We start from the raw sequence: 13,277 nt of genomic DNA, 5'->3' as shown, positions 1-13,277 counted from the left end.
TTAGGCCCAGTCAGCATAGTTAATAAGTCATACTTGATAGAAAACATGCTGTAGCATCAGAGACACTGATTCTGCTTTAATCTATTGCCCTAAATGAATTTATTCTCAGCAGCTGAATATTACATGGTTCAAAAATGTGGGTACTGCATTTCACAGTAAATATTAAAGATGGTTGTTCTTCAGATGATTCCTTTCTCTGCCTACTGAATAAACAGCGGTAACTTAGAGAAATTCAGAAGTAATCTGTTCTCTAAATAGAATCCTGCAAGAATTATTTCTGTGGAGTCTTTGGGGTTCTCTGAGCTTGGTTGTTTTCTTGCAAACATTACCTAGTCGGGTAATGAAACATTTACAAAAAACAACCAAGCTCAGAGTACCCAAGGACTCCACAGTTCAACCCTGAGCTACACATATTCTCTTCTAATTATTTCTGTGCTTTCCTGGATTCTGCTGGATTCTGTTCAGACACCAAATGTATCCACCGTTAGGACCTAGAAGAGGTACAGTTAAACTTACTGCTCCTATAGTCAACAAAGGTGCTATATTGTTGCTTAGAAAAGTATAGTAATTTACCTGGGAAAGCAGGACAAAAGTTGTTCAAATTGTAGCACATTAATACTGTACTTTTAGTTTATATGTGGTTAAAGTCCATAGTGTTTTCTTTTGGCATGTACAACTACTGTGTCAATATGGTATATTGTTTTCTTTATCTAAATGAAGAAAGAACAAATTTATTGTCCATCAGTAGTAATTATTGTTTAAATGGCTTTCTTGTGCTGACTGGTCTAGGTAAGTATTATTGCTTTAACTGATCACATTTTACCATGTTTGAGTAAGAAACAATCAGATATGGTATTTCAAAGGAGCAGCTGTTGGGTGTATTTGCAGCTAAATAATAGATAGCAAGGTCATGTCATCTGAATACAACCATAGTCTGTTAGCTTTCCCTGCCCAAGAGTTTTTAGCATACTGTCTTTTAACCTGTTTTAATAAAACAGATACGTTAATATACTTGAACTTGCTGTTAATATATTTCTTTAAACAAGTAAGTTTGCATTTCTTTCCTTGGGAGGAAAGAAGATCCTGTCTAAAAAACGTCTCTGACCTGTTTGTGATGGGAGGCGCTCTTGTACTAGAATCAGCAGCTCTTTTGCATTGGCTGGAAAAAGAAGGATATGGACCTCTAGGGATGACTGGCATATCCATGGGAGGACATGTAAGAGCTTAAATGTTTAATTACTAATAATGTAATTGAAGTAGATGGTAGCACCCAGCTGAACTTGGCTGATCACAAAAAAGGCCAGATCCAATTACTACTGGCATGGAGACTACTTGGAAATCCAAGACTGTAGACTAGATTAGAAAAACACAAAAAATCCCAGAAGAAGACCATTTAAAATCACTTCTGTTCTAACCAAAAAAAAGGTGGGAAGGTAACATATAGTTATGTATGTATGTATAATCACTAGAAGTTGACCTTCGCTCAAGGGGAACTTGATTCTTAGTAGTACTTGTGTTCTTTAGTGCCATACTACATGTATTGTACTTAAAATGGGAAACATCCAGCATAATGCCATTCTCCCCTAAAACCTGACTTGTAACACATCAGATTGAGAGATGTGTGAGGAATGAGGTGGCTTTGTAGACTAATTCTAATCAAAGCAGTTTAAAAGGTAAAGAGCATTGACCACCACCAACAACAAACAGTTTTATATGGCACATTTGCAGTTACAGTGGTACCTCTACTTACGAACGCCCCTACTTACGAACATTTCAAGATACAATCAGCTCCGGCCCCAAAAATTTACCTCTACTTACAAACTCACCTCGACTTACGAGCCATTTTTCCGCCCGTGCCACGTGGTCCGCGGCCATTTTCCTGCCCGTTCCACGTAGTCCACGGCCATTTTCCGCCCGTTCCACGTAGTCCACGGCCATTTTCCCGCCTGTTCCACGTGGTCCGCGGCCATTTTCCGCCCATTCCACGTGGTCCATGGCCATTTTTCCGCCCGTTCCACGTGGTCCGTGGCCATTTTTCCGCCCAACACATGGTCCACGGCCATTTTTTCCGCCTCTGACGCGTGGTCCGCAGATGCCGGAATGGATTAATGGTAATTACATTGAACCTTATGGGAAAATTTACTTCGACTTGCGACCAACTCGACTTGCGATCAGAGTCACGGAACGGATTAAGTTCGTAAGTAGAGGTACCACTGTATATTACCAGAGCCTGTAATTATGATTGTTTTATATAATAGCAAGTAATAAAACAGTTTCACATGGGATAGGAAGATTCATAATTATGTATCTTTTAAAATCTTTTTTTCAAATTAAAGTGAATGTAATTTGTACAGTATTTGACTTTCTCAGGGAAATACAAATTAAACTTTCAACTTGGCCAGTAATAACTGTCTTGCTGTGGTGTGAACATTACATGGGGCAGCCTTATTCAGGTTGTCTAGGTGTCCCTAGGATATATACATCATCAAATGTCCTAAATTTAAATGAAATTCTATTCATATGTGATCTTACATAAACTTTCTTATGGATCTCATTTAGTAAGGATATTTGGAAAGCAAGTGTAAGGCTTTTCTCTTAATATATTTGAGGAATACAAACTTTTTCTTCAATAGATAAGAGTGCATATTTTATAAGAATATGTATTTCATATAATTTCAGATACTATGTTATATCCATTGCTCTACTTTTCTTTGATAAGCATTAATACAAAAGATGTTCAAATCCTATTGCTTGTCTTCATCTGAGATATGTGTAGCTGAAATTTAAAAATATATTATATGGCAGTTTTTCATATCAATTAATGGAAAACATTTTGTGTTTTGGTTTGTGCTCATGGGAAAAATTATCCTCTTTTACAGATGGCATCATTAGCAGTATCAAATTGGCCTAAACCATTACCATTAGTTCCTTGTCTCTCCTGGTCTACAGCGTCTGGTGTTTTTACTACGGTAATGCATTTTTAGTTAGCAAATAATTATGTAAATTCTTTGAAAGTACCTCTCTTTGAAATATTAAAGCAACCATGTCTTTTTCCAGAATCACTGGGTGCTTTATAAACTGCTACAAGCTGTCTCCATTGCATGTCCACCCAGCCAGTTTGTTTTACTAGGTGGCTGCTTTACTGTTGCAAAGAGGTGCATGATGTGCACTATTATGTACCAATAAAAGAAAATATATGTAGCTCAGGGTTAAACTGTAGTCCTTGGGGTTCTCTGAGTTCTTTTCTTGCAGTTGTTTCGTGTCCCAAATAGATAACATCTTCAGTGCTAGAAAGGAGCGGGGTTTGCTCCCTGTTTATATATAGTAGCTTCTAACTATAGCACTTCCATGCATAGAACCAAAAATATGGATCCAGTATGTAGGCAACACTTTTATCATAATAAAAAAGGAACAACTAGAGAAGACACATGAAACAATCAACAACATCTTCAAAGGAATAACATTCACAAGGGAAGAAGAAAACAACAACACACTACCCTTCCTGGATATCCACATCAGAAAGGAAATGATGGCAAAATAGAGACACAGGTCTATTGAAAAACAACCCACACTAACCAAGTGCTTCATTACCAAAGTAACAATCCAACTTCCCACAAGAGGAGCTGTGTAAGAACGTTATTCAGACCAGCACAAACACACTGTAGTAACCCAGAACAGCAGAAAAAGGAAACAAACCACCTATACAACATCTTCCAATAAAATGGATACCCACACAACTTCCATCAAAAAGTGCCTGACCACTCAACCCACTACAGCACAACCAACACAAGCTATGAAAAGGATAACAGTGCCATACATCATAAACAACCAACAGACTATTACAACCACATGGCATCACCATACCACACAAACCAACTAAAGCCCTCCAAAATATCTTAAGTAAACCAAAAGACCCAGTAGCCCAAGAAGAAAAAACAGGAGTCATCTACAACATATAGTGTAAGGACTATGACAGCCCCTATGTAGGACAGACAAGCAGAAGACTAGCAGAGTGCATCCATGAACACTAACTAGCGGTCAGACGACACAATGAAAACCTTAATCTCACGACAGATGTACAAACTCAACCATAGTTTCAAGTGGGAAACTGTCAGCATCTTAGACCAAACTAAATCCAAAACTGCAAGGAAATTCCTGGAAGTTTGGTATTCAGACAGGTCAGCCATCAACAGGCACATAGAGAAACAGCATTTACACACCATTTAAAAGAGACAATAAAAAGGAAACAAAAAGACTGGAACAGCAATCAACACCCAGATAAGCAGGGATTAACACCAGGATCAACACCAGACAAGCGGTAAACAATATCCTAATCAAGGAACTACCAACTTAGACAAACAAGCAATAAAGAACAGCCTTATCTAGGAACTACCAAGGAAAAAACAACACCGCACCAACAGTGACAGGGCAAGCTATTATATATAAACAGGGAGCAAACCCCACTCCTAGCACTGAAGATGTTGCTTAGTCGTATAACAAAAAGTCTGCAAGAAAATGACCAAGCTCAGAGAACCCCAAGAACTCTACAGCATTACTGCAGAGTTCTGCATTACTGCATTATTGATGTATAATGTCTGTGTGATGTTTTAAACCTTGAATATTATCAGAGCGCTATGTTATGATAAAAAGACTAGCCAATAACGTGTTTTTTAATTGTAACATGGAAATAGGTTCGTTTTTCTTGTGATTATGATGCAATTTTACAAATGTTTAGATCTTTTTAAAATATTTTAAAAACCCTGCCCAAATCCTCCATTTTAAAATTGATTTGTTGCTTAGAAGTCATATGAACCCATTGATGCTTTCCTTTGCTATTGAATCCAGGAAAACATTTGCAGAGTGATGGAAATTTAACAAGTAAAACCCTGGCATAATTAAAACTGATTTTTAAATAGTTCATGTACTGTATAATCCATTGTGCTTTCTCTTTAATTTCAGGGTGTGTTGAGCAAGGCAGTGAACTGGAGAGAACTAGAGAAACAGTATTACACTCAGAGTGTTTATGAAGAAGAAATAATTCAAATGCTTGAATATTGTGGAGTGAGTATAAATTAATTTTGTAACTATAACTCCCGCACTAATTTCTGAGAGCTATTTAATGCCATAGTAGTTAAAACTTTAACAAAAACTCTTTTATATCACTTGGTTTGCATTAGTCTTCTATGAAATTATTTTTCACAGTTATGTGTAATAACCATCCAAATAGTTTTTCTTAAACTTTGAAAATCTCTGAGATATTCAGCTACAATTTTCAAAGTCAGAAAAGGGGGATTATATATCTTAATAGAATTACCCTAACCCTAATCAGAAAACATTTGAATTGTCTTACTAAAAATAACTTGTGCTTATATTATTGGAATTGCTAAACATCTGACAAATCTTTAGTAAATTAAATACAGTGGTACCTCAGGATACGAACGCCTCTACTAACAAACTTTTCGGGTTACGACCAGCTCCAGCCGCAAAAAATTACCTCGATGTGCGAACTCCGCCTCGGGGTATGGTCATTTTTCCGCCCTGACACATGGTCCGCAGCCATTTTTCCGCCCCGACACATGGTCCGCAGCCATTTTTCCGCCCCTGACACGTGGTCCGTGGCCATTTTTCTGCCCGACACGTGGTCCGCGGCCATTTTCCCACCCTGCCGCACGGCGCCACGCCGTTTTCCCACCCCGCCGCACAGCACCCTGCCGTTTTCCCGCCCCTGACACATGGTCCGCGGACGCCAGAACGGATTAACGGTAATTACATTGAACCTTATGGGAAAATTTGCTTCGGGGTGCGACCAAATTTGGAGGGGGGAACGGATTAACCGGATTTACATTGAACCCTATGGGGAAATTTGCGTCGGGTTACAACCAACTCGGGATATGCCCAGAGTCACGGAACGGATTAAGTTCGTATCCCGAGGTACCACTGTACTGTTGTGAGTAGTTTACAGGTTAAAATAATGGAGGAGAAGCCACATAAAAATTCTCAATTCTTTTCCTATAGCGGTTTCTTTAAACTTCAGATAGAATTGGCCCACCCTGCATGAAGTATCAGGGAGATCAGGATGTTTGGGATCTGGAGAATGACATTTTCAGTAGCAGCCCCTTCCCTCTGCAACTCCTTGCCCCCTGATGTGATCTTACTCTGATGGCTTTCCATAAAATGATGAAGACAGTCTGCTTTAGGAGGCATTTGTATAAAATGATCAGCCCATTGGTGGCAACAGTTTCTGTTGCAGTTTCTATTAATAACAGGTGTTTGATATTTTTCATTGCTTATTATATTATGGATATTTTAAGGGTGTTTTATTGTATTGTAAGCTGCCTAGAGTTGCAAGAAGTTGCATATAAATAATTTTAAATAAATACTGCTATGTAAAATTATAAAGAGGAGCAGGATATTGCAAGTTACTTGGAAAGGATAGCTTAACATCATCTTCAAATCCATCTGCTGGTCAAACTAATTAGTTGCCACTAAAAGGGCATGTTGCTAAAGGTTGCTATCACAGACCACATTGTTTCCATTTCCATTTATTTGTATAAAAAGTTCTGGTATGGAATCTATCTTATATGAAAATATTTATGTAGCAGAAATTACTAATCATCTTGTCTATTATCATGGGATTACATATTCCAACAGTGAGCAGAACTGTGCACTTTATACTTTGATGTTCTATTAACACATCTTACCCTTGGTATATCTTTTTCTAAAGAGAAATTAATTGAACGTGGTGGGAACAAATGCTAGAATGGTATACAGTAAAAAGAAAAAAAAACTTTTTTGAAACTATGTTAATATCCTAAATGCTGGATTTTTATTTTGTTTTGCTAATATTAATAATTTTTAGAACACTCTTTCTAGGAAGTTTTTGGCTGTCTATAAACCATAGGCAACTAATTATTGCACTTCAGCAAAAATACTCCAAGACGTGTTTATGTGGATTCAATTCTGCTTTTATGCTGACAACAGTTAGTAAGAGAAATGTTTTTGAATCCATTTTTAACCTTTAATTGTGTAAAGGTATTGATATCATATATCATTGTTGCAGTTTAATAAAGTCATTCCTAAGTTTCTTATCATAAAGTTAGCTACTCTGTTTTCACACTGGGTTCTAATGAGAAAATAACCCAAAACGTAAGAGTATGTTTGTGCTTTTTTGTGATCATTACTCATATTGAAATAATCAGAGTGTTTCTCTTTTATTCCTAAAGGATGACATATAAACATGGTGATAACATGTACAGTAAACCCTCAACTTAACAGACCTTAGTTTGGTAGACTTCAAATGAACAGACAAAATCTGTTTTGGACATTGGTGGTGGCTGAGAGGTAATATCCTCCAAAGATCAGGGAGTAGGAAGATGTGATATGCCATGCTAGGAACTGCTGGGCGGGGGCTTGGTACGCACTAGACTTATCGTAACAGTTGCTACTGATAGGGTTAAAATATACCTTCAGTTTAATGGACACTTTTCCCTATTAGTTTGTTAAATTGAGGGTTTCCTGTATTTCTGATAAGGACTTATAAATTGTATACTTCTTGAAACTTAACAAATTAAGAGAGACAAATCATACTTCCAAGGGGAGCGTTTCCATAAAGCAGTGACTGCCTGGACTAATTGTCTTAACCTCCTATTGGAGCAACCCAGAGCAGACAGCTCTTTGATGTTTGCAGAATCATACTTGTTATTATTTTTAATAATAAAGAAAAAGAAAGCAAAACATAATAACAATGATGGAGATACATATATGGATATGTATCTCCATCTTTATTATCATTGTGTTTTGCAGAATCATTTTTGACAAAGTGTTCACTGATCCATCCCAATGCCATACTAGATAGGTCTCTCTAGATGATAACCAATACTGTGAACTGGACCAGAAAGCTACTGGTAATTAATGCATTGACCACAATAATGGCGTTCCCTGGCTAATAGCCTGACTGCTCCCTTCTGTACCAGCTGCAGTTTTCAAGACATCTGCAAAGGCAGTCCCACACTTTGTGCGCAGCAGTAATCCAGATACAAAGTGATCAAAGCATGAATCCCTGTCAGTGGGCAGATATGTATTTGGAAATGTATCAGCACTATTTTCAGTAATAATTTAGAAAAAAAACTAAATGACTGGTACGAGTTACCAACATTTCTCATAATATATGGCAGGGAGAACACACTTTGGGGTGAGTCTCTAGACTATTCATCTGTAGCAAAGCTTCTGAAGACTTCCTTTTGCTTGGTTTATTTTAGGGTGTAATTAAACAGAACTGACAGTATGGGGAAATTTCCCTATATATTATATTATAGTGCTAGCAATTTATCAGTATTCTATGGTATTGTTTTGTGTACACATGTTTTGGTAGGTCATTCTAGTAGAAAGTAAATTGTTTTTAATGGAGGTAAATAGAGGAATATTAATACAGTATTCTATTAATACATAGAATAGAGGAATATTAATACATATTTTAATACTTTGTCTTAATATTAATAATATTAATATTAATAATAAGCCTCTACTTTGAGGCTTGTTTAAAAATGAAAATTTAAGATAGGAATTTAATAAATAAATATCCATCTAGCACATGTTCTGGACATGTTTTCAGTTAAAATACAACAGCAATCATATAGAATAATTCATTATCTTAAGAGATCAATCTATTTTTACACATTTTAAAACATCAAGATTTGATTGAAAAGAATATATTGAAAAATATGCCAAAGCGCTTCAGTTTGATAAATATTTTTATTCAGACAGATTCATTCAAGATGGGGCAAGACTTTGTTAAAAATTCTCCAAGCAGTGTGGACAGCTTGAGTAATCTGGATCTCAACTCCGGTATTCTGAACTTGGATATCAGAGGCAAAGTTCTTTCTTCAGAAGTGGGTCACTGCCTTAGTACTAACAGAAGTAATCTAAGTACCTCAGCAGAAGGATTGTTGGTGCAAGATGCACCCAAAATGCAGTGCATAAACCAGACATTTTCAACCAGCAGCAGTAGTACTAACTTTTCCAATGAACAAAAGGACCTGATAAGTGGAAAAAGTGAGAGTTTACAAAGGGAATCCTTAAGATTCATGAAAGGAGTAATGGATGAATGTACCCATGTTGCTAATTTTTCAGGTATATACTAATTTTAGTGTGTTTTAGATTTTCTGTCCTTTATTAATTTGTAATCCTATTTAATAATTCTCCATCTTAGAACACTGTTCATAATTTTTATTATACTTTTTTTCCTAAGTTGTCTTTTCTATATGTGCACACCTACTAAACTTGAATTTTGCTCTTATATTCTTTATATTTATTTCTTTAAAACAACAAACGTAGATGATGTAAGAGATTTTTTTAATGTATATATAAGTGGAGTTTCTTTGAAGTATTACATATCTGCTAACCATCTAATTCAATACTCTGCATTGTAATGCAAGATATAGATAAGATTCATTTATATAATCTGAAGAGAAACCAGAGCATACCATTCAGTTTTTATTATATACTGGTCTGACTGCAATGAAGATTTCTTCTTCTAGATAAGATTGAATGCAGGTTGAATTTCAGCTTTGCAGTTTTATTAAACAATTAAGCAATTTAGAAAGTACAAGGCAGATTTGGGCTAGAACTTAGTACAAAGGCAGATTTGGGCTAGAGCTAGGGAAAGACAATACTGAGTGGATAGTATACTGGAAGCAGAGTCAGGACCCTATTAGTTCTAATACTGCAAAGCTGAGATCACCAACAGTTTGCTGTTTTAATTTGATTAATCAGGGCAGCAAAATCTCAACAAGCTATGCAACTGACTGTACAGTGTATTGAAATGATGGAACACATTTTTTTTCTGGGTTAGGGCATCTGAATGGCACATAGGCCATACTCCAAAAACCAGTAGTAGGACAAGCTGCTGTTTGAAAGTAATAAAGATTTGATTTGATATGCAGTTATTGAGGCTATATTGCCACTTGCTGAAGAATTTATAAATGTTAATTATGTTGTAATGCAAGAAACATTTCTAACATGCTATTAAATCTAAAGTTAATAAATTTATCTTCAAAGAAGTTGTTGTTCTCAGTTCCAGTTGACCCCACACTGATCATAGTTGTTCAAGCTAAGGAAGATGCCTATATTCCAAGAACTGGGGTGCGTAGCCTTCAAGAAATTTGGCCAGGATGTGAAATCAGATACTTGGATGGAGGTCATGTTAGTGCTTATCTCTTCAAACAAGGATTGTTCAGGTTAGTCATTCAGCATAAGCATTGAAAATCATGTGTAGCTGCTGTTAAAAATCATTTAAATTATTTGTATACTGCCTATTTAAACATGCAAAATCAGTGTAACATAACATAACATCACAACATACTACATAATCAGGTAATAATACCATTAAAAACAATTCATTACAAAAGAAACTCCACAGAGCATTAATGGCTTGAGAAGGCCACAGAAAACAATATACTTTTTTAACACCTTATACACATCCGTGTAAGGACTTTGCATACTACAAAGCATGTGCCCTCCCAAAGAAAGCCTGCTTGAATCCCCATGAATTGGCAATCTGTAAGTCATGGTGCAGAGAGTAGGACTTCCCCAAGGATCAGTAGGGTCTAAAAGTCTGATGTGACTGAAAATGGTCTTTTAGGTTTTAGCTTCTATACTCAAATAGTTATGCATTTGCTGGAAATACTCTGAAACTAAAAGGCTTAAGAATATAAATAATTTTTCTAATTCCAAAATAAAAGTAGACCTTTCTGAGAAGATTATTCCAAGCCAGGGGTTCTTACTGAAAGAAAAGCTGTTCCTTTTTGTTATTTTGTCATACTGGACTTCTGATCTTGGCAGACTCAGGAATGTATTGGAAGACTGTTCCTTCTGATACTCTGAGTGCAGCCTGTGTAGTAATTAGGGGTGTGTTAAATGTTGCATCCCAAAGACAAAATTTTACTGGGAGCTTTGGAAGATTCATTTTCCCCTTCCGGATTTGACCATTCTGGGAGCACTCTAGTTCTTTTCTAAAACACTTTGAGAAAAGTGCTGAACCGTTTTTGGCTTGGCCAGATTGCTGTGGTCCAGAGGAAGAACAGAATGTTCTGAAGTCCCATATAATTTTCATCTTGCAAATGGAATGTTTTGGGTATATTCAGAAGGAATTTTATTGAAGCCAGGATTTTGAATTGGGCCCAGAAATCAGCTGGTAGCTAGTGATGATGTACTAGTATGCTACTTCTAGTAAAATACTTCTAGTATTTTGTTCTAATTGAAGTTTCTGGAGTATCTTGCAGGGCAGCTATTTAAATAGGAAGTTAGTAGCCAGCCTATTCAGGTAAGGTCAAAATTGGCTTCTGGTGATAGATCTAGTTTTATAGGCATCTAAGTTTCATTCCTTAGGAATAATAAATTTACCCATTAATGTAACCTTAATCTTGGTATGACTGAGGTTTAGCTTATTGGTCTCATTTACTCCATTACTGTAGCCAAATGTAATTTCCCACCAAGTAGTTAAGCATAATGCATTTATTTATAATAACATTTGTTGTTTATCTAGCCAATCACTGAGTTTCTCAAGTAGGCATTTGGTATATATTTACTAATAACATTTGAAAGACAAATTTGTTAGAACTTAGATTAGATTTATCACCCTTCTTAAAGATTTGGACTGTTATAGGGCAGCATCAGCCTTTGGGCATCTGAATAAAATAGTCTTATCTTTGTAAAGAGGGAGGCTTTTATGGAAGTCCACCAATCTGTATTTGTTTTTATTCTGCAGGGATCAAATCTCTAACTGCTTTACCATTTCTTAATTGGGCTATAATTATGGTTAAAATTGGCAGCCAATCAGGGGGAATTTATAGTTAGTTTCAAGGGTAGGGCTCACTTGAGCTGGTACTTAATATATTAAAGTACACAAACCATTTTGTGGGTAGAATTATAATTTGCATGTGAGAATCTGCTGCGTTGCGTTGGCTATGAACTATGAAGTTGCAGTTTACAGTAACAGCAATCACAATCTTCAAATTGAATTTTATAATGTAAAATAATATAAAGCTTTATTGAATTGATATCTGAATGATATTAGTATAATTAATTTTCTTTTTTCTTTTAGGCAAGCCATATATGATGCATTTGAACGTTTTGTTCAGAAATATGTCACATAGTCCTCTTCTGTTGAATTTTTCCATGTACTCTCACTCTCTTGTGTGGATCCTCATATCAACTTCATGAATTGAACAAAGCTATCATTGGTTCACTTAAGCCATCTACCCAACGGCTTATTCAACAGTAATTCATTAATAAGAATGTAATCAAATGTAACTTTTTAAAGTTGGATTTGTTGCTGCTAAAGTAATTTTAGCAAAATTTGTTAATACTGGTGTCTTAAATCGGCAAAATATGTTTTAATTAAAAATTAATACGATTTGGAAAGTTCATACACCCATAGAAGAGAAATCAATACAGTATTGACAACTCTTTAAATTTCAACTGGTTTAGTTCTTTTTGCTCCACTATTTTACTAGAATCTAAAGAAATAGGAGTATTGTGTTACAGCAATATAATACTAGCTCGTAAAGGAAAAAAATAATATAAATTAGGCTTAACATATTGAAAGTTTTTTCTCCCTGAAACTGTTAAGATACTCTGTATTCTAGACTGAATTGTGATCACGTGCAGACACAATATACAGACTTAATGTTTTTTCTACTTCAACTTGATAAGTAAATTTGGTGTACTTACTAATTTTCCTGTAGCCTATTATTGGTTTCATTACTGTATTCATTTTAAGTAATTGATAGCAATAATCTGTGCCTTAAAAAAAGACAGGAAAAAGATGTGCATCTACTGTTCAATTGGTTGAACAAGAACTGAAATAAAGTATGGAGTTTAATGGTTTAATAAATACATTTTTTATTTTTTTTTTAAACTACTATACAGTTTGCACTAACCAAAGAGGTTATGCTACAGTTGCTTGTTTCTATTGATTTATGAAATTTTGCAGTAGCTTGCTTATGAGAATTCAGCATTCTTTCATTGCAGATTATTTCTGCAAAACCTTAAAGTTTTACCATTGGAATTGTAAGTGTATTGATAACCATGTACAACAGGTTTTTCCTGACTCTTCCCAACTAAAATTTCCTGTTTTGTCCCCTAACCACTTTTAATAGTTCCTCTTGAGTAGAATGGGATGCAGTGTTCAAGATTGCAGGAGAATGAAACAATGGCCAGAATGCAGGGTGTTTGCCTTGGGCTAGCAGAAGTGTGTTTCTACTAGTGCAAGACATTTT

General features: G+C 35.7%; 1 protein-coding gene across 5 annotated transcripts in view; it reads left to right on the top strand.

Annotated features, from left to right (window-relative positions):
* The window catches only part of ABHD18 (abhydrolase domain containing 18), a 23,467-nt gene extending 10,190 nt beyond the window's left edge, over positions 1-13,277 (top strand). For 2 of the 5 annotated variants that reach the window (XM_088132866.1, XM_088132865.1), the window contains 6 exons: positions 1,078-1,216; positions 2,880-2,969; positions 4,960-5,061; positions 8,760-9,129; positions 10,073-10,235; positions 12,101-13,276. In XM_088132866.1, the coding sequence (XP_087988992.1) occupies positions 1,078-1,216; positions 2,880-2,969; positions 4,960-5,061; positions 8,760-9,129; positions 10,073-10,235; positions 12,101-12,152 (916 nt within the window). In that variant the 3' untranslated portion in view covers positions 12,153-13,276. Of the gene's footprint in view, positions 1-1,077; positions 1,217-2,879; positions 2,970-4,959; positions 5,062-8,759; positions 9,130-10,072; positions 10,236-12,100 lie in introns of all 5 variants that reach the window. The other 3 variants (XM_088132867.1, XM_088132863.1, XM_088132864.1) reach the window with 3 other exon arrangements.

This window comes from Python bivittatus, unplaced genomic scaffold (genome assembly GCF_059951505.1).
Source record: "Python bivittatus isolate LINGU-HERP-01145 unplaced genomic scaffold, Pbiv_v1 ctg000070_np1212, whole genome shotgun sequence".
Classification (NCBI taxonomy): domain Eukaryota; kingdom Metazoa; phylum Chordata; class Lepidosauria; order Squamata; family Pythonidae; genus Python; species Python bivittatus.
This window is presented reverse-complemented; position numbering and strand designations above follow the sequence as displayed.